The following is a 26650-nucleotide window of genomic DNA, read 5'->3' as shown; positions in this document are numbered from 1 at the left end:
AGCCAATCACGACGCCCCTTACCGCAAGCCTCTCTCATTCCAAACCTCCGAATCCTAACATTTCCAATGAAGACATTCAACCGCCTGTGAGTCTATTTCATCCATTCTCCCTCTCAACGTGGTGTTTCTGATGGCGATCACTGACGATGACGCGGCAGATTGTAACTACAATACCCGAGAATGGGGACTACCGCGCAGTCATGAGGCACAGGGGTTAGGAGGACAGATAAAGTATCGCCAGTCCCCAAGTGAGAAGGGCAGCCGCGCAGAAAGGATTTCGGAGATGGCGTCTTGGGCAGGGCAGCCCTCGGTGAAGGGCTCGACGGAGAGCATGCGGATGGCACTGTTGACGTTCTCGTTAGTTGGGATCCAGTGAGTATACTTGTTCAATTGGGGTTGCGCCGAGGCTGACTTTTCGTGCAAAGATTTACTTGGGGAATTGAGATGACTTGTAAGTATTCTAATCAATGATTGGCTTCCTTGAGAGGAAATGTGCTAATTGTGTGCTTCAGATTGCACGCCCTACCTGCTTGCCCTCGGCCTCACAAAATCCCGCACCTCACTTGTTTGGATCGCGGGTCCCCTCTCCGGTCTAATAGTTCAACCTATAATTGGGGTCCTCGCTGATCGTTCGAAATCAAAATATGGCAGACGAAGACCTGTGATGCTCATTGGGTCAGTTCTGGTAGCAGGTTGTTTAATAACGCTTGGGTGGGCAAAGGAGATTGTGGGGCACTTCGTGGAAGAGGGCGAATTTAGGAGGAGTTGCACGGTTGCGCTCGCTGTGGTTGCAATTTATGCGGTCGATTTTGCTATCAATGCTGTGCAGGCTTGCTGCAGGAGTTTGATTGTTGATACACTTCCTATTCCAAAACAGCAGACTGGGAGTGCCTGGGGTGAGTTTGTTCCCATATTGAGAAGACGAAGCTGACAGTTTGAAGCAAGCAGAATGGTTGCCATTGGTCATTTGACGGGATACGTTATTGGTACGATGGATCTCGTGAAAATTTTCGGACCTTCGTTTGGCGACACGCAGTTTAAACAGTTGACTTTGGTGTCTGCTGTTGCTCTGATAATTTCATGTGGAGTCACGTCCTGGGCTGTGACGGAGAGAGTTCTGATCTCCGGGAGAGATGCAGATGCACCGAATAAAGGGATTATCGAGATCATACAGCACATTTTCAAAACAGCTACCTCACTTCCTCCTCGGATTCAGGCAATTTGCAACATCCAACTATGGAGCTGGATTGGCTGGTTTCCGTTTTATTTTTATAGCACGACTTTTGTTGGAGAGATGTACTTCAGATACGATGCTCCTCATGATGTCAAGCAGTCGAAAGACGCCTTGGGAGAAATCGGACGGATAGGTAGCTTGGCCTTGGTCGTTTTCTCCTCCGTCGTCTTTTTTGGGGCAACCATACTTCCCATCCTTATTAGGTCACCAGATGGAGAAAACTTCACCAAACGACCGCCGGCGGCAATCGCAGCCGTCCTCACCAAATTCAACAAATACCGACCCGACCTTCTTACTGCCTGGATCTGGGGCCACTGCCTCTTCAGCAGCTCCATGATCCTCACACCCTTCGCACACTCCTTCCGCTCCGCAACTTTCCTAATAGCACTCTGTGGCATTCCTTCTACCCTTTCCTCTTGGGCGCCCAGCACATTCATGGGGATGGAAGTCAACCGCCTCAGTACACCCGCCTCCTCCTACCGACGCCTCTCCATCACCTCGCCCCTCGAACTCGCCTCCCCAATCACACCTACAACGCCTACTCGTCTCGAGCAGGGCGCTATAGCCGAAAAAGAGGATAACAGCTCCACGGGCGAACTTTCCGGCCTCTACTTCGGGATCCTAAATATCTACACCACGATCCCACAGTTCATAGGGACCTTTATCAGCATGGTTGTTTTTGCATTGCTGGAGCCGGGCAAGAGCCCAGAGTTAGCCCATGATGCGGATCCGAGTGAGCATCATGGGACGGATGGCCCGAATGCTATTGCTGTCTGTTTGTGTATTGGTAGTATGTGTACGATTGGTGCAGCCTTTGCGACCAGGAGGTTGAGGAGTCTATATCGGGATGGTTGAAGAGAGGTTGCATGGGCGATGAATTTGATTTGGTTTCACTGGCATGGCGGGGCGTTTTTGTAGGGAACTTGTTGAAGTGTATGATAGATAGATTTCGGATAGAGATGGCGGGCGTTCGAATAGCTGGAATAGATATGATACGCTTTACTCGCTTTCATTATAGGGACTCTACTAAAACCACTCACAAAAATTGTCTCTTCAAGTCTAGATAATCCACTTTCTATGTATTGTAGAAGATCGGATCTTCGAAGTCATCATTGAACCCGTCACTCTGCTTCAAAATCTGCCCCGTTTCACAAGGTTGAAATTCTGTAATAAATATACCAATATCAGCTTTACAAATCCTTAACAAGAACCGCCATGCAATCCCAGCAATGGCACAAAATCAAGTTCTGACCAAGTTCCAACGAATACACCCATTGAAGGAAAATACGCCGGTTGACGCTATTACGGCCTTTATCGAAGCTGCCGGCTCTGGGACAAACAACGCTCTCAGGACCCTCGCACTTCAGGCACCGTGGTTTTTATGTTAAGGCGGAGTTTGGAAAAATTCACACAACAATGTTCCCAGGTGCTAAGGAATTAACAGCGTCGGTCAAATGTGCTCCCACTTCGCGCTCTTGTGGAAGATTAGCAACCCCATTACCCTCGACGGAGAAAGCAAAATCTGGGTATTTGAGACGAGAGAATGGGGTTGATAGCAATCAAGACTTTGACAACAAACACGTCTTATCTGTGGTAAAATATCGTCCGGGGATTTTGGTGTCAGTGAGACTACTATTGTCAAACAAGGCGAGTCTGTCGATGTTCTTCAGTAACCTTTATACCCAATGGCTAGCGGGCAGTTGCATGCTCCGTGGCGTATTGTAAACTCCGAGTCGTTCGCACCCGCAATGCGTCCAATGTTCAGTTCGTCTGGTTAACACCCCTAAGTGCAGCAGATCTGGTTCCTTTGCAATGTGGTGTGTTTGCCATCGGGGCTTGTAGACGACACCGTATTTATAGCAGCTCCCTCCCTGAACGGGGTCCTCGTGCTCTCGCTTGACTAAATTCGCTCTTTCCCTTTCTCCTCACTCTTCGCTAGAGCTACATCAAATTCTCTATCTCTGTAGTCAGTGAGAATATATCAAATTCAGTGTCCTCGAGCTTCTTGGGGATTATTTGGCTCAAAAATGGCTTTGCAAATTCACCCCCTCCCCCCCCCCCCCCCCCCCAAAGAAGAATCTGTTTTTCCAGTTCTATGTGCAACGACGTGCTTTAGTCTGGGAGCGAGCTGTCATTGGCCGGTGCAGGGGTCTAGAGAAAGCAGATGTGCAGCAAATCCATCAAAACAGCTGCCATTGGACGCTAAAGAGATGTCGATGTGCAACGAAATCCTTGAGACTAAATTAGAGCAGGGACTAAGCTGCCATTGGTCGGTACAGAAGTGCAGTCAACAAAGGTCGACGTGCAACCCCATCTTGTGAACTTGAGAGCATTTTGAGACTGAGGAGATTCTCACAGGAATTTAGGAAGAGCCAAAAGGCAAAGCACACAAGAAGACTTCTGAACATTGGGTTAGAGGGACCTGGTGACCAATTTGAGAGAGAGGCTGCTTGATCTGTTGAGCAGATTTAGAGCAATGTGAAAGGGATTGAAATTTGGATCATAAAGCATAAGAAAATGAGACGGGACGCTTGAATTCGCAGATGGACAGCCAAATCGCAAATTCCGAAGAAAGCCAGCAACTGGGCAAGTGAGTGCGAAAAAGTGTGGACCTTGAAGTGAAAGCAGCCAGCCGTCACGACAGGCGGCTTTTGCCCATCTCTCTGAAAGTTTATGTTAAAGCAAGGTGTTTGCCCAAGAATTACAGAACCCTCTGTTAGAATTCGACACTTGCTTATTTTAGGTTCTATACTTCTTGATATCTCAAATCTCGATTCAGCGTTGAGTTGAAGTTTGGCCCAACGTCAAAAGGTGGCCCTACCCCACATTCTCTAGTGATCCACCAGCCAGGATGTTGGGAGTGGCATGTCGATCTCCGCTCCACGTGGTTTCAGCGGACGCTGACTCGTCTGTGCTCCTGTTACTGCATCTACCCTTCATCTAACTGAAACTCATCCTCGGGTAGGGAATTCAGCACGTGCTCGAACTGAGTAGGCTTGGCTTTTGTGGCATTTTGATAAACGGGGTTCAGGCAGGGGGCAATGAGGGGTGGCGGAGGTGGCGGAGGCACCACGATGGGAATCGGGATGGAGGGTCCTCTGTCCCGAAAGGCGAGCATCGGAGCGGGAGTGGGGTAAGCGGCGTGTGTCTGAAGAGGGCGTCGGTGCGGGCTGCAAGAGGGAGGCACTTTATCCAAGGTGCCGCATGTTGGTCTTCGAGTTGCATTTGCTGAAGCAGAGCGGTACATAAAAGTATGTTCGAGGAAAGCCAAGAGGATGAAATTCCAACAATTAATTGATTGCGGGACGTTGGTGGTTGGGAAGGCCCAGGGACGCAGATCTAATTTGCTGATCACTGCCCCCTGGAGACTAGGGAGGGGTCCATCGTCGTCATCTCATGAACTTCTTCATGCACAAAGATTTTCTGGAAGCCCGTCAACGGCGGACTGGATCGTAAGCTTGTGCAGTAAGTGAGTGCTCTTCAGGTCAGGGTCCAGAACCGATAGGAGCCGAGGGCAGTCGGGGAGGAGACGGAGGAGAATAGAGAGAGTACTGTATCTCCGCATGTAAGACTTACTCATCGGAGGGCCTTCCTCTCCGGTCATTTATCTTTGCCCGTTGGAACTCTGCAATCGCCCACATATTCAATCCGGACCGAAAATGCAGCCTTTCGTGAAACTGCTGTAGGTCTGATAGGATGCTCTTCTGCTTGGCCTCCGTGCATGCATTCTTTTCGTCATAGTGGGTAAGAAAGCTCCCATTCAAACGGTCACCAGCAGGGCAAAACCGCTCCAATGGTCTCCGCATGCACCCTTGAGCAGAATGGGAAATTCCACGGCGGCTATATTGCTTGACCGTCCTCTAAATGGTGTTGGCAGACCCAAGAATCCAACCAGTTCCCCTTCCCCTTCCCCCTTCCCCACAATCTTGAGCCTTGGTAAGCGAGTGCTGGGAACCACACTGGAGGGTGCATGGCTTGCCCCCATCGATCAGCCTGCCCAATGGCCGCGGGTTGGACAGGGAGAATCAGTCCACTCGAGAGGCGTGGTTGGGCTTCAAAGTTCAGGCCCTTTGTAGGTGGGATGTGATTGGAAGCGTCTTCCGTGCAGCAGAGACATGCGCCGGTGGGGGCAGCGTGTTGGAGAATAGTTAGAGCGCGTTTTTGGAAGGTCACTAGACAGGCCTTTGCAGCTGTCTCGCTGTGATGGCCGCCGTACCTTGCTTGACAGCGTCCAGCAATGAGGATGTGGAAAGGAACGACTGGAGAAGAAGAACGGGGGTTGTGGGACGTTTCCGCAGACGGATCGACCGAGGGGGAAGAACTTTCTCAGCCCCAGGTTCGCCAGGATAGCCTGTACTGTTCTTATTATACACACGTTCGTCAGTGTTTGGCGTGGCTCGAGAACCTTGCACGCGCGGATAAACTCGAGGGATCCTGCGAATCCATCATCCATCCTATGAACCTCGCGACTCGGCTCGACCTTGTCCTCCAGCTATTATTCTCGCCTTCGCACACGCCAGATCCGTCTAATTGGCCCCGGTGCCGCAGGCGTACAGCGTACAGCGTACTGTACTCCGTAGATTGACGGCGTCCCAAACCGGGCAAGTCTCTCCACCCCCCCGAAAGCACCCTACGCACGCACAGCCAGCCGGCGGACTCAAGCCTGCAGACCTCACCCGCCTCCTCCCTGCCTACCCCAAGTCTTCGAGTCCCGAGACCTTATTTTCACCTTCCCCCGTCAATTTTCAACATCAATCGAATCGGCTTCTCTCGTGTTTCCGACAAAGGCACCGCGAATTGCCCCAGAAGGCTTCAATTCCGCACACGAGGCTTGCACCCCGCAGCTACGCCGCTGCGCTGCGTTGACAACACTCCCCATTCGCGAGCGCATCGTGAATTACCAACATCTGCAGACCAGGAACTCGAGCACCGGAGCCATTCGAAATTCGCTGAGAAGCTTGCGCATGACCACGACTTGAACTAAAGTTTGTTGTACTTGTCTGGCTGCCTTCGCAGCACTGCGAGGCAGCTAAAGGATTTGGACTCGTCGAAGACATCCAACCTTCGACACCATGTCTCTCTTCAGCAAGTTTAAGGGGGCGGCGTCTGTGAGTATATCCCATTATCACCAAAATCAAATCTGCGACTCTCATCCGATATGCGGTTGGTGGAAAGGGGTTCCGCTCGGCTTGCGCTTGGGAATATTTGAGGACGAATGTACACTGACGCTGGTTATTCGATAGTCTGCAAGTCCAGGCGTTAATTCTCCTTCGCATAAGAACAAGAAAGATGTCGAACCGGAGCCAGAAATCACACCACTCGTCAAGATGCTACAAAATGCGGGGCCGATACGGAGCGATGGAAGCGATAAGTTCTTTGGGATGGAGAATGTATGTTTGACGTTGGATTCTTTACAAGGATATTTACTAACATCATTTCTAGTTTGGTAACACTTGGTCTGTCCTCGAAATATTTTCCAAAACGTTGGCTAGACTAATCTGGTGCTTCAGTTACTGCAATTCGATTGTTCAGGCCTTATACTACTCAGTCCCCTTCCGAGAAAACGTTATCAACTATCCCCCACATTCTCCTCTCGATACACCGAGTGGGCACCCAACAGTCTTCACTCCAATACGGGCAATTCAAAATGGAGGCGCGGTGTCTCATCCGAATAAACCCAAGGGGATCTCCGCGGCGGAAGCGATGAGGAGAAGAGCAGCTATAAACGCAGGCCAACCTATACCTACCACCCCAGGGCAAAGACCAGAGGATAAGCCAGATTCTCCCGAATACAAGAAGAAACATGCCATGCTTGCAGGCCCAATACTAGAGCTCACATATGAGAGCGCGAATCCGTATGGTATGGAGGAATCAACATTTACTGCCCTGAAAGACATATTCATGGCGCTCATTGCAAACCAATCACGGACGGGAGTTCTTAGCCCACAGCGATTCTTGGAGATCTTCAAGCGCGATAATGAGATGTTCCGAACATCGATGCATCAGGACGCACACGAGTTTTACGGGTTGGTTCTGAACGCAGTCATTTCCAACGTGGAAGCAAATGCGCAACGGATTAAGGAATTGGCTCCACCACAGGACGACAGTAGTCTAGCTCAGTCCATGAAGACAGCAGTAACCTCGGCAGCTACAGCAATGGGCTTGACCTCCGGGGCGAGATCACCTGGAACTGGATGGGTCCACGAAATTTTCGAGGGAGTTTTGACTTCAGAGACCAAGTGCTTAACTTGCGAAACGGCATCTCAACGAGACGAAACCTTCCTGGATCTTTCTATCGATTTGGAACAACATTCGTCAGTGACGTCCTGCTTACGGAAGTTCTCAGCCGAGGAAATGCTTTGCGAGAGGAACAAGTTTCACTGCGACAACTGTGGTGGCCTTCAAGAAGCGGAGAAACGTATGAAGATTAAGCGATTGCCTAAGATCCTGGCTCTTCACCTCAAAAGATTCAAATACACCGAAGATATGACACGCCTACAAAAACTCTTCCACCGAGTTGTTTATCCTTACCATCTTCGAATGTTCAACACTACAGACGATGCTGAGGATCCGGACCGTCTTTACGAGCTCTACGCTGTTGTGGTTCATATTGGTGGAAACGCCTACCATGGACATTATGTTTCAGTTATCAAGACACAGGACCGAGGTTGGCTCCTGTTTGACGACGAGATGGTCGAACCAGTCGACAAGCACTATGTACGGAACTTCTTCGGAGACAAGCCTGGCATGGCTTGTGCTTACGTCCTCTTCTACCAGGAAACCACTGTCGAGGCTATGAGGAAAGAACAAGAGGCCGAAGGACTAGCTGAGGTAGCACTGGCGTCAGCAGAAGCAGGGATAGCTCTTGGGCACCCACAACCAAATGGCACCCATCCGGCTTCGATTTCAAAAGCTGTTTCAATCCCAAGCACGCCTGTGGATGACAGCCAAGAGTTTGTTTCCTTGGACCATGCTGTCACAGCCCCTCTTCCTATGTCGCCTCAAATACCACGATCAGCGCCACCGTTCATTGCCTCCCCATCTGTCCCTGCTCTCAACGTCACTAAGGTGAAGGCGAAAGAAGATAAGGAGCGCGAAAAAAAAGAATCGAAAGAGGCAGAGAAAGCACGAAAAGTGGCCGAGAAAGCCGCCGAGAAGGAGCGACAAAAAGCTGAAGAGAAGAGGAGAAAAGACCTGGAGAACACAAGAAAGGAGAACCAACGGTTGCAAGCCGAACAGGTCAAGCTGGCTTTAGCAGCAAGCAAGCAATCCGCGGCAGAGGACGAAGAGCGACGGAAAAAGGAAGCAATTGGGACAGGAACGCCGTCCGAATCAAGCAAAGAAAATGGCCACCCAGAAAAAGACAAATCATTCGGTGGACTTGGTAGCTTGAGCAGATCTCACCGAGGAAGCAAAAGCATGAGCAAGAAGAGTTTCGGATTCCTGGGTGGTAAAAATGGGGAAGGAAAATTAACAGACGATTCGTCACATACGGCAGTTGAAGGGGAAGCAGGACCGCAAACCCCGGAGAAGCATTCCAAGACTTCGAATGGCCGATTCAGCTTCAGTGGCCTGGGCAGGAAGAAGAGCAATCTAATGAACTCGTGATGAGCCCGAGGGGGAGTCTGGGCATTGTACATTTTCTGCATTATATCAATGGAGGGCAAAAACACACAAACACACATATGTCATGAAGGCAAAATCATATCATATTTGGAGGTTGATGATCATTGCGGCGGGAATTTTGAGCAGCGATAACATTCTATGGGAGTTTATCTGGGCATGAAATGAACGACGACTGAGGTGTTGTTTGATGGATCGAAGCGATGGATGATTGTATAGTTGATGCCTTGAGGAATGAGTGAGCTAGAAGTAATAGCGAGAGGACATAATGGAATTCGATGATGTTCTTTCAGTCCGGAGCCACTCGTTCTCGATGAACGGCTCGTGGAATTGAATATTTCTTGTGGGTGAACAACTTGAGTGTGCTACCCAGCCAATTCTCAAACACCAATGCCTCCTGAACGCCACGCCCATGAGCTTTGCACAACCCAATGCAAACTTCCCGACTGCCATAGCCCTCATCTTGGTTTTCATATCTTCCGACAAGACCAAAGCTGGACCCATACATATCATACACTTCTCCCACTCCCGTTCCGAGTATGCCTTCCTCCCCAAACCCCCTCCTCATTACCCAAGTATCACCTCATACACAATCAAAATCGAATTTATCACAATCAACGGTACTGCTTCCTATTAGCCCACATCCTCTCCTCTCCTCTCCCCTAACCCATGATATAAAGGGGGAAACATACTCCGCATCAATGTCCTCACACTAGTCGTCAGGTTTATTAGCTTGTTCTTTATGCTCGCATCGCCTGCGCTGCCTGCCCCAAATGCGGGCTCGGAGACTGTGTTTGACCATCCCACTATATATCGAACTTCGCATCAGCTGTGTTCTTGTTCGGCTCTTGGAGCAACGAAGGTAGAGGGTGGCGGAAGAACGCACCCCGCGCGAGAAATCGATCTTCAGACAGTATCGCTATCGCGTTCACGAGTAACACAGAGACTGTAAATATCGTCAGTAAAATCTTCTATTCTGCCAGCTATCTCCTCCTCTTGCTTGCGCTCCTTCATATCCCTCCTGCATCTGGATGTCACGGTAGAGACAGGCTGAGGATTCGAGAGGCGACCAAGGGGACGGACGTACTGTAGATTAGATTTCCAAACGCAAAGAACATCATCTTGAATACTGGCTCTGGAAAGAAGTGAGGTGGTATGAGGAGCGGAAGACGAGGCAGACTTGTAGTGAAATGTTGCCAGAAGTTACGGATTGTTCCGTGGCCTTGTCGCGAAGTGGCACGGACCAGGCGAGGCTGCTGTTTCGTTGGGAGGAGAGGTGTGATTGATTGATGTTAGTTGCGTCAATTGTTCAACACGTCTGTCCTTTTCTTTCTTTGCAGATATCCGTTTGCCGGAGTGTTTACAGGATACAGCTTGAGATTGTTATAGAGTGCAAGAGCGGATGTGTTCGGCGCAGCTTAGGCTCCTTCCACGTGGAGCTTTGAATGCAAGCAGCAGCTCTTAGCTAGAGCTTCGACAGCACTCAGACACGGTGTCTGGAGGGTTCAAAATGAAGGGAATTGGTAATTGCCAAATTATTGACATCTCCTTGTAGACATTTGCTAATATAATGATCCAGACATTCTCCTCAATCTCCTCATCCCTACCCTCATCATCCTCCATCTCCTCATCGCTCCTTACACGAAAGTCGAAGAGTCCTTCAACATCCAAGCTATACACGATATTACCACCTATGGCATCCCAATAGGGAATATTACCCGTGTTACTTCAAGTCTGCGAGAAGACTACGACCATTTTTCCTTCCCTGGCGCTGTGCCACGGACATTCGTTGGAGCTCTTGCGCTTGCGCAGATATCGAGGCCAATACTCGCTTTAACTGGAGGGAAATATGCGCAATTTGTTGTCCGAGCAATTTTGGGGCTGTTCAATGCTTTTACATTGCTCTTCTTTAGAGCTCGGTTGGACAAGGCTTTTGGGAAGGATGTAGGAAGATGGTATATCTTGCTGCAGGCAGCACAATTTCATGTGATATTTTATGCTTCTAGGACGTTACCGAATACGTTTGCTTTTGGACTTAGTGAGTTTATCTATCTAAAAGCTGGATACTTTGCTGAGAAGATTAGCAACTTTGGCTCTTCGAGCTTTCGTCACAGATATCCAAGTGGAAGGCGCGAACGCCGAGAAAAGAAGGGGGTGGAGAGCCGAATTAGAGAGAAGACAAAAATGGGGGATCTTCCTCTTCGTTTTCGCTGGCGTGGTATTCCGTTCTGAAATTGCAATTTTGCTGTTCACGCAGCTCGTGGTGCTCTTCTTTAGGAATAGGATCTTCTCTTTCCAGACTGTTGTCTCCCAAGGCCTGACGAGCGCCAGCTTCGCCGTGTGGGTTACATTCGCCATCGACTCGTTCTTTTGGTGGAAGCCCATTTGGCCCGAGCTGGCTGGCTTCTATTTCAATGCCATTCAGGGGAAATCTGCAGACTGGGGAACGTCACCATTTAATTACTACTTCAGCACGCTTCTCCCAAGGCTACTTCTCAATCCTCTCATCCTTATGGTTCTTATCCCGATGGCATTGATGCTTCCTGCTACACGGTACCACACCCGGGACCTCACATTGCCTTCTATACTGTTCATTGCTATCTACAGTCTCCAACCACACAAAGAATCCCGCTTCATAATCTACGTTGTCCCACCTCTTACGGCCACTGCTGCGCTCGGCGCCTCTTATATCTGGACCCGCCGCACCAAGTCTCCCCTCTACCGACTCGGCTCTCTCATTCTCGTCGCCTCCATTCTCCTCAGCCTCGTGGCATCAACAGCCATGCTTCTGATCTCCTCTCTCAACTATCCAGGCGGGCAAGCCCTCTCTCAATTTCACGATGTCATCTCCCTCGCCACCTGGCCTTCCGAAACTTCCGCTCCCTACGAGACGATCTCAGTCCACATGGACATCCTCTCCTGCATGACAGGCGTAACACGCTTCCAAGAACTACCCTCCCGCAACGTCCCCATCTCCAAATTTCCAGTCATCAACAACCGCACCGTCCGACTATCCTACGATAAAACGGAAGATGATGGAGAATTGTTGAATCCGGCATTTTGGCAGAAGTTTGATTATGCCTTGATGGAGGCACCCGAGAAGGCGATTGGGAAATGGGAGGTTGTGGGGACAGTGTTTGCTTATGCTGGGATTGAGTTCCTGAGGCCAGGGGATGGGAGTAGTTTTGGAGAGAATTTGGAGAAGGTTTATGAGGCCAACAAGGTTACCAAGATTGTTGATGGAGAAGAAAGGGCACCCGATAGTTCAGATGTGGTGCATGAGTTGGAGGAGGGGAAACACGGTGCGGGTTCTATGGGTGAAGGAGAGAGGAGGGAGAAGGAAAATTTGAAGGCTAAGTTGATGTTTGGGGAGATGGCGAAGTTTGGCACGTTTAATCTGGTGAGGGATGCAGTGAGGGGTGTCACTGGTGGGTGGTGGATCGGTCCGAGGATGGAACCGAAGATTCGGATTTTGAAGAGGGTGAAGGAACCTCTTCCGTTGTCATAATTTGATGAATCAAATATTCTACCACTCAGCCTATTGGCATTTAAGAGGGACTAGGGGTAGATTCCGAGTGGAACTCGTGTCTTGAACTTTTCATGGATACTTTTCTCCTTTTCATGCAATACTTCGTTTTACCCATGTTTGAGATCCCATTCTTGACAGCAAGAGGTCTCCTGATGAAGGATAATTCTGGTGAAACCTTCAAATACCTACAAGTTTTGTGAATGGATAGATAATTCAGTGTACAAAATCCTTCCAATAATCTGGAGCATTGAGGCACTTGGGACACGAGACAGTTTCTGTGCCACGCCCCTTTCCTGAACGTGAAGTCTCGCCACTTGTTATGAATTTATTGATTATCATGGAATGTATATGAGGTGAAAACGAGTGTACGGAAATTATTTATGGCACATAAGCGCAAGGGATCACTGTCAAAGATGACAGTCAAAATCCTAGTTGGCACTTCATCCTATTCTCATAGAGACGCCAAGAGCTTTCCTTATTGTGCGCAAACTGCTAGCCCACCGTTATTGGCAGCAGCAACGGCAGAAGGGCTATAAGCCTATATTGTTGGCACTCCGAAATTCATCGACATCTGGGCCGACCCAGTTCCACTCCTGTTGAACGATGTCCAGCTAATGTGGTAGCCAATTTAAGCTGGAATTTTCACTTTTCGCGTTGCTGGAACTTTTCCCTGATGGCCGTTTTAGTCATTCTGCAAAGGGCCGCCCCGGAGTTGGTCCTCGCCCAGCAGGATGGATGCCTCGATGGCCAAGCAGCCTTATGTTAGTGAGCCGCCTCAATGCCCGCTCCAGCGGATATCGCAGGTGTGCGAATCCCGCACTGTTCAAGTTCGCTCGATTATTTTCAAACCAGCCCAGCGTCTGAATGAGCTGGAACCCCTTCAAGTTGCCTCTGGCAACACATCCGCTGTTTCGCCTGTTAAAATTGCCACCTGTGTCTTTCCACATAGTGCCAAAGGTTCAGAAAGGATTCTGAGTCAAAGTATATCGTATCCCGTTGAGCATTGTAATGAAGCAGGGGGCCACGATTCAGCTGTAGAACATCTGGTTTGCTGTCCAGGTAACGCTCACGGGTTGCTTTATCTACGCTCAATAGAGGAGATGGATGTCAAGCCTCGCATCGATATGCCCGGATTATATACTCTCCGTTCTCTATTTGTCATCTCCGCAGTTCGGGGTTTTCGATCGAACACCACTTCGATGATGTGTTCGGTGTCCGCGGCCTCATCTAGGACCATGTTTAAGACTTCTACTGGAAATGTGTGGGGGGCTGGCGGTGCAGCCATGACGAGTTATCTAGGTTATTTGTGTGGGTCATAATCAACGATAGATAAGATCAGAATTATTCTCTAGATGTCTTATGTTCATAAAGACGTTTCCAGTTCTATTTCAACAAAGAATTGTCATGGCTGGAAAGGGGAAATTGATATCCCCAAAGTGCGAGTTCTTAAAATATTATCAAAGAAAATTTGCATGCCGAATCTGGACTGTCACAAAAATTTATCAACATGGGAAGGAGGCAGACAAAGAGAAAAATTGGGCTTGAGAAAGGTTGGTATCATCAAGACATAAATCAATTTGATGTTGAATTACCTACTGTGGGGACAATGTTCTTAATGTCTAGAGACAATCACTGAACCGCAAGACGTCTCACGCGGCTTTCATCTCAGGCCTATAGTCGTCACGTTTCGTATCTGGATCTTTTGATTCTCATTTCATCCTGCTATTCTCATCTCATTCTGTCATTTTCATTACAAGGTATGCTCATGTTTTACTTCTTGTAATTTGTGAACGTTATTAGATTTTTAGTGCAGATACCTGTCAACTTTCTCATGTTACGTTCATTATAAAGCACTGGAGCGAGCATTCTGAGCCGAGTCTCACTCACTGGGAAATAGCTCCGTGGAAATATAATTGAATAGTGATTCACCCTTAAAAGAAAATGTCCTTTGAAAGCAAATATGTATCTGGGGCTCTTAATGTTCTTAACATCGTGATCATTTAGTAACTGTTCTATCAATCACGTGCTATTCCCGTGACCCGTGGACCTCTTTCTTTCCGGGAAGAGAAGGGAGTCTATACTTCACACCGACCCAAAAGGCGCTAGTGGGCACAAAACGGATTCTTTTGCCAGCAAAAAAGATTCCTCAATTCAAAGCCTGGCAGCAATTTGACCATGGCCTACCTGTGGATTCAGCACAAGGCTCAGCTTAGGCTTGCTTCATGCCGTTGTACCTGGTTCTCTGGAAAACAACGCCAAACGCGAATATCAAGTGTTATTTGCTTGTGTTGCAGGTCATCTGAAGTTGAGTTGTGGTAATTAAAGGGCAGTGACAACGTGTGTGTCGGATAAAAGAACAGAGGGATGACTATGAGCGCCCGCTGTGGCTTTATTCTACATAACCTAAAGTCAGCTGCCATGGAGTGAGGGAGAATGACAAAAATCGTCCGATATTTCGTCTGATACAATAGATGAAGTTTGCTCACATTTTATAACAATTACTCGAATTAATGTTCTTGAAAGCTTGGCATTGCTCCGACTTGGAGCATTTGGTTAACTATCTTGGGTGTGACACAATTCAAAGGAACATTTACCCAGATCACAAGGCTCCCCTGAAGACTCGGGCGTTGGTTCAGAGTTCGGCACTACCTCGAAGTCCGGAAGAGAAGCGTCTCTGTCAAGGATCAAGCCTTTTGTCACCTTTGTTTCCATAGATGAGGGACCAACGTACGTGTCTTTCTTCAGTAGCTGGCGGGTGATGTTAGTGAAAGGCAAAAGTTTACAGAAATTGCTCACAGAATTCTAGACAATGGAGGTTGGGGGGGGAATAACCTTCTCGGTTACCACATTCCCCTACAGTAGCATGAAGAATCAGAGTAGTTCTACAGTCCATCTACTGATCTCGTTCTTTCTACCCGTTCTATCATTATTCATTTGCGAGTAGTGAAAAGTTAAATACCCTTACCTTTCCGTCATGCAAGCTTTGATAAATCAAGAAGTCACTCGTGAGTTATAGATCTTGCGAAAGCCAGGCTCCTTAACAATAAATACCTCACGAGGCAGCATATCGACGGGCAAACTTACTAATCTGTTGCTCCTTCCTCTCTCTAAGAATGTTAGATAAAGCTCTGGGGCGGTCTTTCTTCCCTTCTCCTAAGTGTTACGAGGGGAGTTTCTGGCTATTCATATTTTCGCTAAAGGGACCAGGCCAAGTGCTACAAATGTGTGGGATGGCGAACGACGCGCTGTGACAACAAACAGCTGAGTGACAAATCGTCTCGTTCAGCATCTAAGTAAAGAGCAGGAGCTAGGAAGGAGGCTAATGTCCTCGATATCTCTGGATCAATGATTGTGAGACGGTGGAAGCGTGAGTAGAGTAATGCCCGTTTCCGCCATTAGTTAGAATTCCTCTACTTGGTAAGGTATTGCATTAGTGTGTGTGAAAATAGCAGAATAAAGCCGAGTAAGGGGTATTACTATATGTGCTTTTTCTTAAGCGAGAGGACAACGAACAAGGTTATTTCTTTGTTCTTGCTTTTGCTTGAAGGGAGGCAGGAAAGTACGATTTCGCTTTCCAGGAGATTTAAATGGGCCACTTTCAACAAAGAGCCGTGGGAGAAAACGATAAAACGGCTAATGCGTATTGCCGTTGGGCCTAGCAGATTAAAGCACGATGGCGTTCCTTATGCACCCCTATCGGATTTTGGAGTAGCAAACAGGACTTAATCTCCGTCTTTATCCACTATACTTCATCGATAAGGTTGTGTGAAGTCACTAGAAATAATGAGCGTACTTTGAGACATGTTTGCTTCGTTTCCGCTTTGAAAAGAATGTCCGGACGAAGTGGTATGTGATAATAAAAAAGAAATTGACAGTATTTGATACAAATAGCTCTGTTTAGGTAGAGGGCTGAGCAGTGCTTAGTGCCTCAGGTATTGCAAAGGAGATTATAGAAACAGCAAATCTAGTTTTAAGCACGATGCTTTCAATCCGCTGTCATCTTTTGCTGACAGTGGTTAGTCTTCGTGCTCGTGTTGTTGAAATTTCTTATTTGCGTGCGTTTAAATCGTCTTTTGCCGGTGAACTTCCTCCTGCTCTCACTTATAGCAGAGGGGAATAGAAAGTGAGATCTACCTTGTCATCACTCTCAGTCCCTTTCCGTCTTCTTTGTAACCGCGGAAAGATTAGACTGCATGCGCCATGCTTTGGTGATCCCTGGATTTTGTTAAAACGGGGAGGAGAAAGACGTGACGAAGGGACAAGCACTAATCGACATTGAAGACGGGCTGAATCGCCCCTGGAGCCAGAGAGAAAGTAATCCTGCTGCGCCACCCGGATCTCAACGGGAAATCGAATGGCGGGTATGTGCTGAATGAAAACCAAGCTGCAGGAGAGGCACATAGTACAACTCGTAGTCAAGTCATCTCGCTTGAGTTGCTAGACAAGAGTGACAGTGAATGAGTCAATGACAACAAGAAAGCATTTGACAACAGACGAATGATATCTCACTATAGTTTGGGAATTCCAAGTGTAGAACTTCGGGACCTTTCAGCATGGGAGACTTCCTCAATTCTTTAGACTTTCTCGGATTATTATCTGCAAGATTCACTTTGTAATTTTGGCATCATCTGCGTCATTCACGAACTCAGGATATTGTTGGAGGCCGTTCTTGCCCGAGAATATTCTGTTTATAATCAACCCAGCACCAACCTTTTAAATTTGCGAGCGTCAGGATCCAGAATTCGGCGCGTACCTGCTTGGTAGACCGTTTAGTGAAATTCTCTTCAACGGCCAACCCCACGTACCCAGCAAGGGAAGTTGTCGCGGTCAGCAGCTCATCTCGTGGCTTGGACAATGGCGCCTGTGGTAAAGTCGCAACTGATTCACACACGCGTGTAGAGGGCTTCTAAGAACTCCACGGGACACATTCCCCAGTAATCTTGATTGGCCCTTCCTCGCTCAGAGAAGGTGCCAAAAGAACCATTTAAATTCTTGGAACGTATTGGATTGTTGGTCCTGGAAAGTAGGAAGGGGGAACGACGCCAGGACCGTGGAGAGCTCAAGGACACAGACTCGGAAAAAGCTTGAACAGATTAGTTGAGTATTGGGTCGTTTTAATTGCTTGGCGGAAGAAGGCAAACAAACTCACGTCTTGAATTGCTATGATTCGAGCGCTCAGAAGTGACAACAAACTCAAATGACAGCAATCTCCATCATTTGCCAAGCTTTGTTCTTGCTCCAGAACGGGAAGTGCAAAGAAGACCACAGATGCTGAATTCAAGGTTTTGGCCAAAGAAGTGCCACGAAGTCGGGTATTACTCATGCTATAATCGCAACTGCCCGTTGGCCATTCCATACCCTGTGACGAAGCACCCTCACAAGAGCATGCTCTGCTTAAATACAAGCGGCTTCTCTGCGTTGCTCAACCATGTGATTTCAATCTACAGAGTCCAGCTTATACTTCGCAGGAAGGAACTCTTAGTCTCGTAGGTTCCAACCATGGAGTTCTGCCCCTAGAGAACCACGTGGTGCTTGACGAGTAGTTTGAACAAAACTGCATCAACGCTCCACGTGATCCAGCCCCGTCCGATTTGAGCTTCGTAAATTCAATTAACAAAAATTTCAGCACTGTGAGAGCTACTAAGAAAATGGGTTGAGTTTATTTACGAGCGGCAGTGGATGGACCAGGCAATGTCGACCTCACCGAGGTCTCATTCCAACGCAACTCGACAATAGATAACTCAGGCTCTCAAATCCGAGAGGTCTAACAATATGATAGTAATGCCCAATCTCAAAGTTCATAGCAAGAAATACCTTTATTTGACCATCAATTTCCTCCACAGGGTTGCTCACTTTTGACTCCCTAGTCAGACTTGACGTCGATTCAAGCTCGCAAAGAAAAGGGGATGATCGATGTCGAGTCCTGTAATTGACATCTTGGTCAGAAGAATTCAATATCAGCACATGTGTGATGTTGGTACATAGACCTGAGCCACTTTGCCGTAGTGAAATGCTGATCTGCGTGGTCGTATTATGAAGAGGATTCGCAGGGAAAGGTGAGGAGAGAAGGGATGGCTTATTCACTTGATAAGCTTGCTCTGAATGTTCCAGAGTTGTTGGCACATTCAATCTCTGAAAAAGTGTACCACAAGATTGGGCACATTCAACAGGTCAAACTTTGGACAGAGTTCTCGCACCATGCAAAACAAACACCCAAGTTACTCGACGACGGAAACAATTCAAAGAGACCTAAGTCATCTCATTCATTAGATACGTTGTGCTCTATTACTACTTCGCACGCATGCTCAATAAATCGCATGACCCGATGATATACGGTGCCAGCCTCATGACTGCCACCCAACGCCGAGTCATAGGTAAAATGAATCAAATCCACGCCGAGGACAGCTGGTCCTCCCTAAACGCCGTCTTAACACAAAATATATCCGGAAAGAGACTATCGTAACCTCCGCGCGCCAATGCTATGCTCCCTGTTTCGTTTCTCCCGCCCAATGACTTTTGTTGCTTAATCGATCTCCACGATTTCCTGTTTGAAGGTTTTGTTCCTCCCCTGGCTCTGACCCTGGATCCGGCCCTGGTTTGGTGTAGGCTGTTGTTGTCTTTGCTGTTGCTTTGGAGCTTGGGGTCGAGCATGCTGTTTTGGCGGCGCAGCAGTGGGGACAGTAGCAGGAGCAGCTGCAGGAGCATCGTCATCGGGAACTGGGAGATTCCGGATAACTTCATCCAACTTCCCCAGTAATTCTTCCACGCCATTGATTTGTGCAACCGCACTAACACGCATACCTCGCCATCCAGGACCTTCCGAGGTCCACACTGGCTTCAGTGCCACGTCAATGTCATCCGTCTCTTTGTTGATCCGAGAAGCTGTGTCGCTTCGTTTGACGCTTCGCTTGATGTACCACCAAGGATCCCCTCTGCGGTGCTGCAGTTTCACCTCGAGCATGACCTTTCGTATTCTTGGGGGGGATTCTGGGGCTGGAACCGATTGCTTCAGGTTGTATCGGATCATGTACCAGTCAATTGCCCTGACGTTGACGAACACCTCTCCCTTATCCGTGTCTGGAGCCGGGGTCCATGCATTCTCGATGCCGTCAAGACCGCGTAGAACTGGGAGTGTAAGAGGAAGGATACTAGCAACGCCATCAAGTCCTTCTGATCCATTCAAGACCTTGGCTAAGAAGTCGGAGATTCGAAGATGTGGGTTGCCCCGCTCAAGAACTAGTGTCATATTGTTCTCCATGGCACTAAAATCAACGGTTGCCTTGTAGGGATGCGCATCGAGCTCCATCGCATCTAGCCCATGACTAGCTGAGATGTTTCCATACGTGAATACGATCTTCCCAAGAGATACGCTTTCGCATTTCAATGCCTTCTCGTGCTTTTGAAGCACTTGAATGAATTCGACAAGGCGTTCCACGCGAACGAGACGCTCAACGAGGTCTGGGATAACCGATTCCCCGATTCGACTGCGCAAGCGGAATGCGAAGGAGCCTGACTCGGGGTCAAAAGCGATGTCCTTGTCCACCTTCTCGTTGATGTTGATAAGAACATTAGGCCCGTTAGGCTCCGGGACACTCATGCGTGCTTCCGTGATCATAACGGCAATCTCTTGACTAGTAGGGCGCCGTAGTACGATATCACCAGGTGTTTGGTTTTCGACGACTGATACAATTGTGTCTGCGGATGTTGGCGGAAGTAATTCCAGACCCTGAAAGGTAAGTCTGACGACATCTCTGGCCCATGGCAAGCCTGTTCGGGCAGATTTACCCTTCGACACAAGGAGTTCACTCAAACGAACATAAATAGATGGAAGCGTGACAGCTTTTGATGGTCTGCTTGGGCGGAGCATATGAGCAGCACGCTTACCGTGCAATGTTCGGAGGTTGCAGTAATGGGAAACAAGTGCTGCGGCAAATATGTTGAGCGTTAACAGATATTCGTAACTCGGAACTGGCGAAGCAAGCTTGCTGGGGACTTGGATGGAACTCATGATTCGGCGGCTTTGGCTAACATTACTGGACGAGGTATTGGCGGGGGCATCAGCACTAAAACAAGGGGTCAGTATCTGAGTAACGAGCGGAAATATGAACACATACGTTTCGAATAACAGCCATTGCTCCCCGCTCTCGCCCATGATAACAGCAATACACCAATCTTCCAGCCACCCAGCCCTTCTAAACCAGAGAATTGTTGGGGGGAAGGGACCTTTCGGTACGAATGGCTGCAGGACATCTGGTTTCAATCCCGGATTGGCTATTATCCATCCAACGCTTAGCGCGCGATTGACGATCTCTTCTGCGAGCAGTTGACGGCGTAGTCTTTCGATGTAAGTATGCCCGTCGAGAGCAGGATTTATAGTTCTGACATTGAGATAGTTCTCCCACTCGGTAGTCACTCGCGATGCTGGACTGAACACGAAGCGACCAGTGATGGGCTCTATCTTGACCGTCAGATGTTGCTCGTTCGTCAGCTGCACCTCCAGCTTCGATTCGGCCGGTTCAGTCAATGAAACCGAAAGAGATAAGGCCAATTCCCGATTTGCAAATAATGGTTTCGCCGCCAAAGTGTCATGGATCGATGTTAGTATATGACTAACGTGTTTCGCAATGACGGTCTTCAGGAGAGATTGAGTAGTGATGTTGACAGTATCAAACTGAACATCAACATCTGGCACTTCTTTCGAGTCCCGGAACCATCTGACGAATAGCCTGCTGGTAGTTTTGGAGTCTGGGCGGCCATCCTTCCGCTTGCCACTGTGAACTCCAAGAATGATCCAACTTCTTGGACCTTTAGGGCCATATCTGTCAAGCCAGTACTGAACAGAAAGAGCCCTGTTCAACGCCTCCACTTTCAGAGCGTCGATCCACTTCGCTCTTGCCAAATCGATTGCTTGTTTTCTAAACTCGCTGATCTTGTGCGTCAACGCCAGTTCATGAAGATACTTGTAGCATCCGGTGAGGCCATCTTTCGCCAAAGCCTCATTTACCCTGCTTTCGATATGATATCGAATCTTCGGGGCCAGAATAGGAACTGAAGGCCAGAACATGAATCGAAAGTCAATGAACCAGAACTGGGCCTCGGGATCCTCGTCTGCGATTGTGAGGTCTATCTCAAATTCTCCTGCAACTTTAAAAGTCACACGACCTGACTTTATTGTGAAGTCTTTGAATTGTAAGGGAATGCTGTCGTAGTCATGCAAATTCAGTCGTATGGAAAGAAGCGTATTCAGATTTTCCAGGGATTTCAATATTTCCTTCGCTGTTAGTGGAGGTGGCTGAATGTAACCAAGCTATGATTGTTAGTGTACTTTTCTAAATGGAAAAGGGGAGCCTACATCTGGCATCCAAGACGCTTTCCCAGTTGTCAGGACCTCCAAAGCAGTTGGCAAATCAGGATTTGGCAGGTGCGCGTGTATGAGCCCTTTCTTGACTTCACCCAACTCGTACACTGCGTTTTCGTAGAACTGGATTTGATCGTCCAAGTGGATCTTCAGATCTATTGTCCTACTCACATCCTCCGCCCTTCGACTCCATCCCGTAATGACTAAAGCTTTCGTCCACTCTGTATGCGCATCTTGTGCAAACTTCAGCATTCGCAGCTTCTTGGCGAGGTTTTCCGCCGAGTTGTCATCCACGGTAGTGATATGAGAGGCGTTTCCGTTAACAGCAGACGAAGGAACTGGCATCTGAGCCAACTCAAGAATCGTGCTTGATAGATCACTGTGAGTTTTCTGCGCCAGACGAGAAAGTAACCGAGAGAGAGGCAGGTAACCCTGCGTAATATGGGCGATTTCGGGAGGTAGCTGATTGATGCGATCTTGCATATCGTGTGGAATCGCATTCCCTCCCCCATTCTGATGTTGTGAAGCGTCCATGAAGCTGCCATTTAATCCATGCGGGATAGTAGGGCTGATGGGTGTCATATTTTGCTGTGGATCTGCCTTTCCCTTCCCCTTCTCCTGATTCCTCTCGGGTGCGTAATTCGCTCCATTAACACCATTCGGCCTTTGATCTCTGTCGTGATTCGTATGCGATCCATTCCTCCCGTTCTCCATGATGACTCCGGGCATACTCTCCAGCTTGGGGTCCCCTTCCGGTCTCTCCACCCCTCTCGACAACCCCCCAACGCCTCCCGCTTCGACCTTTATCCGCTCTGTCGACTCTATCTTGGCTGCTGGGAGGAGAGTGGGGGATCGAAGTGGACAAGGCCAGGCTCAAAGAGCAGTGTCGCATGCGCCTACCGCCGACGGCCAATGAACATCTGCGCGATCGTATGAGCGAACGGGTCCCTCTCAAGCCTCTGCGATGGCTCGGTCTCCTGGAAAAGATAGCTCACGCGGCTCTGCGTTGCGAGAGGGAGAGTGCAGAGCGCGACCTTGCGTCAAAGGGTGGCTGGGCGTACTCGCAAAAGCCGGCTGAAATGGGCGGTTTGTTGAATCGTCTCCAGGAGTGCAAAGGCGGAATCTCAGCGGGCGCACAGTCGTGGATATCCAATTCTCACGTCGTCGTTGATGGGTGGGCGATATGGTGGCCGTGTGTTGTCGTTGTTGCCAGGCTTGCCAGAGCGGCGCCTCCCATCACTTGGATCTTGCGCGCGGAGATGGCAGGAACAGGCGCCGCACGTGACTTGTTAGTCAGCGGCGTCTAGAACTTTACCTAAAGTGGAGGAGGCCGTGTGGCAGGTCACGTGCCGAGTCCAGGCAGGTTGGAAACACCCCGGTCGCTTCTGCCAATCCCTGCGCCAAGTTCGAGACGGGAAAATGAACCCTTCTGCGCGCAAACTTGAACTTGAACTTGAACTTGAACTTAAACTTTGAGCGGATGGCATATCTTCAATATCAGCAGCATCTTTGATCTCAAGAATGGCTGCATGCTTGCACGTGCCGCTCGGCCATGACTTCTCCCAGCTCTGTTCTCCACTGCGGCAAGCCTTGGCTGTGTCAAAAAGCTGGCCGCGACCCTGGTGCCCATCGTTTGCGGGATACCGCTCACTATCTATTGATTGCGCACATGAACCTGGCGTGCCTGGTCCAGCGCTTTCTGCCTCCCTCTCGTCCTCATCGGCGGACCGTGGCGGATGTCCCATCTGATGTCCACTCGTTCTCCTATGGATTCCTCGCTGTGTGATAAGTTCACGGACGTCCTCCGCCAAGCAATGGTCGTGACGAGCCAGAGCCAGAGCCAGTCGGGTAACACGTCGTGTTGAACCCGCTTGCTCACTGGCCCCAGCTTGATCCACGTCAAGAAGCTACCATGGTGCGCACCGAATCGCCGTCGCGACCACTGCCACCGCAACGCGCTCATTCCAACAACAGTGCCAAACACTCTGATCGCTCGCATTCTTCGTCTTTTGAGGCCGACGACGAACGGTCCAGCTCCGAGCACGAGAGGATGGGCGAAGACCAAGGATTCCGAGACAGCCCTTCACAGTATGCAGGTGAAGACACTCGTCTTACAAGCAGGCAAGAGCTATTAGGATGGTATATGTATGGATTTGCAGCTGAGGTCTTCGTGATCTGTGGCATAGGTGAGCGCTGAGAAGCTTCCCTTAGCGGTTCCAAGCTTCGTTCGTCTTGTGGACGCACTCGGAGCTGGAATGGCGTGAAATGCTTTACGTCTGTAGCTCCCAGCCTCTTCCGGCACATGAGTTGAGAGCATCCAGTCCAGTTCAACGTTCTAATTCTGCAGCCGAGAATCACCCAGCTGGCTAACAGTTATCACAGGATCCTTCATTCCTATCACTCTCGAACAATTAGCACGCGAAAATGGAGTCCTTCTCTCCGATGGAAAGACACCTTGCGGATCCAGCTCCTCACACCCGCTGCCGGGCTTGAGTCCTAATCCAGGTGCCACCAAAGACCTCGGACAATGTGTTGTATATATTGGGGGGTGGCAGGTCAATACTGCCAGCTTTGCCATGTACACTTTCTCACTAAGTGTACTGGCTCAAGCACTACTGGTCGTTTCAATAAGCTGTGCTGCAGATCATGGCAATTACAGGAAACGCTTGCTGTTGTTCTTCGCATATTGCGGAGCCGTGGCAACAATGCTCTTCTTGCTCGTCGTTCCTAAGGTATATCTTCTGGCTTCCCTCCTGGCAATAATTTCCAACACTTGTTTCGGAGCTAGCTTTGTTCTGCTCAATTCATTTCTCCCTCTGCTTGTCCGACACCATCCAAAGACCCAGTTTCAAACTCCCGAGGCGACTCCAGATCTGCCGTCCACAGTCATTTCGGGAGAACCACCAGAAGATTCCCTCGATGCACCAGAACCCGAACCAGACGCAACGACAGCTCTTCTGTCAACCTCTCCCAACGATACACAACCCAAACCCCTAGCGAAAAACATTACATCCATTGAGTTACGTCTTTCCACGCAAATATCCTCGACTGGAATCGGCATCGGATACAGTGCCGGCCTGTTCCTGCAATGCGTCGCCATAATCATAGTTTATTTCATGCAAAGCACCACCTTCTCCCTCCGCGTAGTGATATTCCTTATCGGAGCATGGTGGTTTCTGTTTACAATTCCAGCCGCATTATGGCTTCGACCTCGACCAGGGCCTGCGCTCCCGTCGAATGACCCGAACAACCCTAGTGGTTCACGCACATGGTATCAATACATTGCCTATTCGTGGGCATCGCTATGGAGAACAATCAAACTAGCTCGTCGTTTAAAAGACATTGTTCTCTTCCTCGCTGCTTGGTTTCTGCTCTCCGATGCTATTGCAACGGTTTCCGGTACTGCAGTCCTGTACGCCAAGACCCAACTCCATATGGCACCTTCACTCCTTGGCCTCATCAACGTCATCGCCACGACGGCCGGAGTTCTAGGCGCTTTCACCTGGGCTTTCATCTCACGCACCTTCGGCCTCAAGCCCCACCAGACCATCTTAGCATGCATCTGCATCTTCGAGATCATTCCCTTGTATGGTCTACTTGGTTACGTGGATATCGTCAAACGCTGGGGTGTAGGGGGACTTCAGCAGAAATGGGAAATGTATCCCCTCGGCGCGGTTTACGGGTTTGTCCTGGGCGGTCTGAGCAGCTACTGCCGGTCCCTGTTCGGCGAACTCATCCCACCGGGATCCGAAGCTGCATTCTACGCTCTCTATGCCATCACAGATAAAGGCTCCAGTGTCTTCGGTCCTGCAATAGTAGGGGCTATTGTGGACCGAACAGGTGAAATCCGACCAGCATTTTGGTTCCTGGCTGTTTTGGTGGGATTACCTGCTCCATTGATATATTTCGTGGATGTGGAGAGGGGGAAGAAAGAGGGTGCTAAGCTTGCGGAGGTCATTGAAGGCTTTAGAGGGGAGAGTACAGAGGCGAGTGAAGTGCAGAGTTTGTTAGTGAGTGAGGATGAGGGGGAGTATCAGGCGAGGACACATGGGTAGTGAGTTTGTGTTTTATGGTGTTGGGTTGGTGCATAGGGTGGCGTTGACGGCAGCCTAGAGGCGTTTTGAGTATCAGTATCAGGACAAGTGGCAACACTAATTGAAGTTGCTTCAATCTTGCCTTGTTTCTAGAAGTCGTGATCGATGTCCTACCGTAGACCGGAATCTTTGGAGTCAAGTGGCTCGGTGGTTTTGGACGCCTTCTAATTTCAAATTCACTCAGTTATCAATTCTGCGGATGTATATGTACTGATGACAGATGACGGCCCCACTACTGATGGAAGTTGCGGAGTTTCTGACTGGTTAGGTAACTTAACCATGAACGAACGAACCTCTGGACAAGATCGCCATATATAAGACAGCAAACGAGGCTATCTTGAAGGATACCTGACTTCATGCACCTGTAGCCCACTGGTGTCAGGAAGTGGAGTTCCGAGTACGAAGGATTGTTGCCAGATTCGGTCCCATTATTGTTGTTGTCATTCGCCTTCCATCTGTTGATCGAGTTTCTCGTACTGCTCGAAGCTCTGGATCCGCTCTGTATTAGTACAAGTGGTCTGGGGGGTTAACGGCTTCACATTGCGTTGGCGAGAAATCATGGAAGCTCCGAATCTCAGCCCATGACACCAGATAATCAAGTGCAGTTTCGGATTGAGGTTTGGGATTGTATGGATGGGCCTTATTTATGTTTCGGCTTCGCACCTGAAGCCGTGAGAGTCAAGTGAGTATGATAGAAAACAACTGTCTCAGTTTCTTGCTCTTTCAGAGGACTTCGGAGTACTCGCTCAATATGGCAGGCGCCGGCGTGCAAGTTCATGGCCTCTACTTGCAAATGAAGGGTGAGCAGTATC

The 26650-nt window shown here is 49.0% G+C and overlaps 6 protein-coding genes across 6 annotated transcripts; 4 read left to right on the top strand and 2 right to left on the bottom strand.

Moving 5' to 3' along the window:
- The first annotated feature begins 9 nt into the window (after positions 1 to 9).
- On the top strand, positions 10 to 2270 carry K444DRAFT_574325 (MFS sugar transporter-like protein). Its single transcript, XM_024877432.1, has 5 exons — positions 10 to 86; positions 159 to 372; positions 426 to 451; positions 513 to 896; positions 942 to 2270. Exons 2-5 carry the CDS (start codon positions 284 to 286, stop codon positions 2087 to 2089), a joined length of 1647 nt encoding a protein of 548 aa, XP_024728569.1. The 5' UTR covers positions 10 to 86; positions 159 to 283; the 3' UTR covers positions 2090 to 2270.
- A 3613-nt stretch (positions 2271 to 5883) lies between these two features.
- Positions 5884 to 8842, top strand: K444DRAFT_708240 (cysteine proteinase; the record flags this gene model as incomplete). The annotated part of the gene is made up of 4 exons (XM_024888180.1): positions 5884 to 6342; positions 6478 to 6624; positions 6677 to 6690; positions 6745 to 8842. Exons 1-4 carry the CDS (start codon positions 6307 to 6309, stop codon positions 8840 to 8842), a joined length of 2295 nt encoding a protein of 764 aa, XP_024728568.1. The 5' UTR covers positions 5884 to 6306.
- A 582-nt stretch (positions 8843 to 9424) lies between these two features.
- Positions 9425 to 9975, bottom strand: K444DRAFT_545102 (Yos1-like protein; the record flags this gene model as incomplete). The annotated part of the gene is made up of 4 exons (XM_024876113.1): positions 9425 to 9480; positions 9550 to 9663; positions 9744 to 9803; positions 9945 to 9975. 4 exons carry the CDS (start codon positions 9973 to 9975, stop codon positions 9425 to 9427), a joined length of 261 nt encoding a protein of 86 aa, XP_024728567.1.
- A 189-nt stretch (positions 9976 to 10164) lies between these two features.
- K444DRAFT_574322 (glycosyltransferase family 22 protein) lies at positions 10165 to 12491 on the top strand. The gene is made up of 3 exons (XM_024877431.1): positions 10165 to 10380; positions 10437 to 10895; positions 10942 to 12491. The coding sequence occupies exons 1-3, from the start codon at positions 10368 to 10370 to the stop codon at positions 12363 to 12365; spliced, it is 1896 nt and encodes a 631-aa protein (XP_024728566.1). The 5' UTR covers positions 10165 to 10367; the 3' UTR covers positions 12366 to 12491.
- A 6101-nt stretch (positions 12492 to 18592) lies between these two features.
- K444DRAFT_574319 (MED14-domain-containing protein) lies at positions 18593 to 22962 on the bottom strand. Its single transcript, XM_024877430.1, has 3 exons — positions 21739 to 22962; positions 20501 to 21693; positions 18593 to 20449 (listed from the first exon to the last, which is right to left on the bottom strand). The coding sequence occupies exons 1-3, from the start codon at positions 22471 to 22473 to the stop codon at positions 18910 to 18912; spliced, it is 3468 nt and encodes a 1155-aa protein (XP_024728565.1). The 5' UTR covers positions 22474 to 22962; the 3' UTR covers positions 18593 to 18909.
- Positions 22963 to 23216: 254 nt separating this feature from the next.
- K444DRAFT_620744 (autophagy-related protein-like protein 22-2) lies at positions 23217 to 25909 on the top strand. The gene is made up of 2 exons (XM_024881773.1): positions 23217 to 23930; positions 24127 to 25909. The coding sequence occupies exons 1-2, from the start codon at positions 23657 to 23659 to the stop codon at positions 25797 to 25799; spliced, it is 1947 nt and encodes a 648-aa protein (XP_024728564.1). The 5' UTR covers positions 23217 to 23656; the 3' UTR covers positions 25800 to 25909.
- Positions 25910 to 26650: the final 741 nt, after the last annotated feature.

Source organism: Hyaloscypha bicolor (genome assembly GCF_002865645.1).
Source record: "Hyaloscypha bicolor E unplaced genomic scaffold K444scaffold_182, whole genome shotgun sequence".
Classification (NCBI taxonomy): domain Eukaryota; kingdom Fungi; phylum Ascomycota; class Leotiomycetes; order Helotiales; family Hyaloscyphaceae; genus Hyaloscypha; species Hyaloscypha bicolor.
The sequence above is the reverse complement of the archived record's forward strand: the minus strand, read 5'-3'. Positions and strand labels throughout refer to the sequence as shown.

Excerpts from the sequence above, each read along its gene's own strand:
- K444DRAFT_574325 (XM_024877432.1), top strand. The coding sequence starts at position 284 with ATGGCGTCTTGGGCAGGGCAGCCCTCGGTGAAGGGCTCGACGGAGAGC. Across the intron at positions 373-425 it reads TTCTCGTTAGTTGGGATCCA|ATTTACTTGGGGAATTGAGA; the intron begins GTGAGTATACTT and ends TTTCGTGCAAAG. Across the intron at positions 452-512 it reads TTGGGGAATTGAGATGACTT|ATTGCACGCCCTACCTGCTT; the intron begins GTAAGTATTCTA and ends TGTGTGCTTCAG.
- K444DRAFT_574322 (XM_024877431.1), top strand. Across the intron at positions 10,896-10,941 it reads TACGTTTGCTTTTGGACTTA|CAACTTTGGCTCTTCGAGCT; the intron begins GTGAGTTTATCT and ends TGAGAAGATTAG.
- K444DRAFT_574319 (XM_024877430.1), bottom strand. The coding sequence starts at position 22,473 with ATGCCCGGAGTCATCATGGAGAACGGGAGGAATGGATCGCATACGAAT. Across the intron at positions 21,694-21,738 it reads AAGCGTCTTGGATGCCAGAT|CTTGGTTACATTCAGCCACC; the intron begins GTAGGCTCCCCT and ends TAACAATCATAG. Across the intron at positions 20,450-20,500 it reads CAATGGCTGTTATTCGAAAC|TGCTGATGCCCCCGCCAATA; the intron begins GTATGTGTTCAT and ends CCCTTGTTTTAG.
- K444DRAFT_620744 (XM_024881773.1), top strand. The coding sequence starts at position 23,657 with ATGGTGCGCACCGAATCGCCGTCGCGACCACTGCCACCGCAACGCGCT. Across the intron at positions 23,931-24,126 it reads CTTCGTGATCTGTGGCATAG|GATCCTTCATTCCTATCACT; the intron begins GTGAGCGCTGAG and ends CAGTTATCACAG.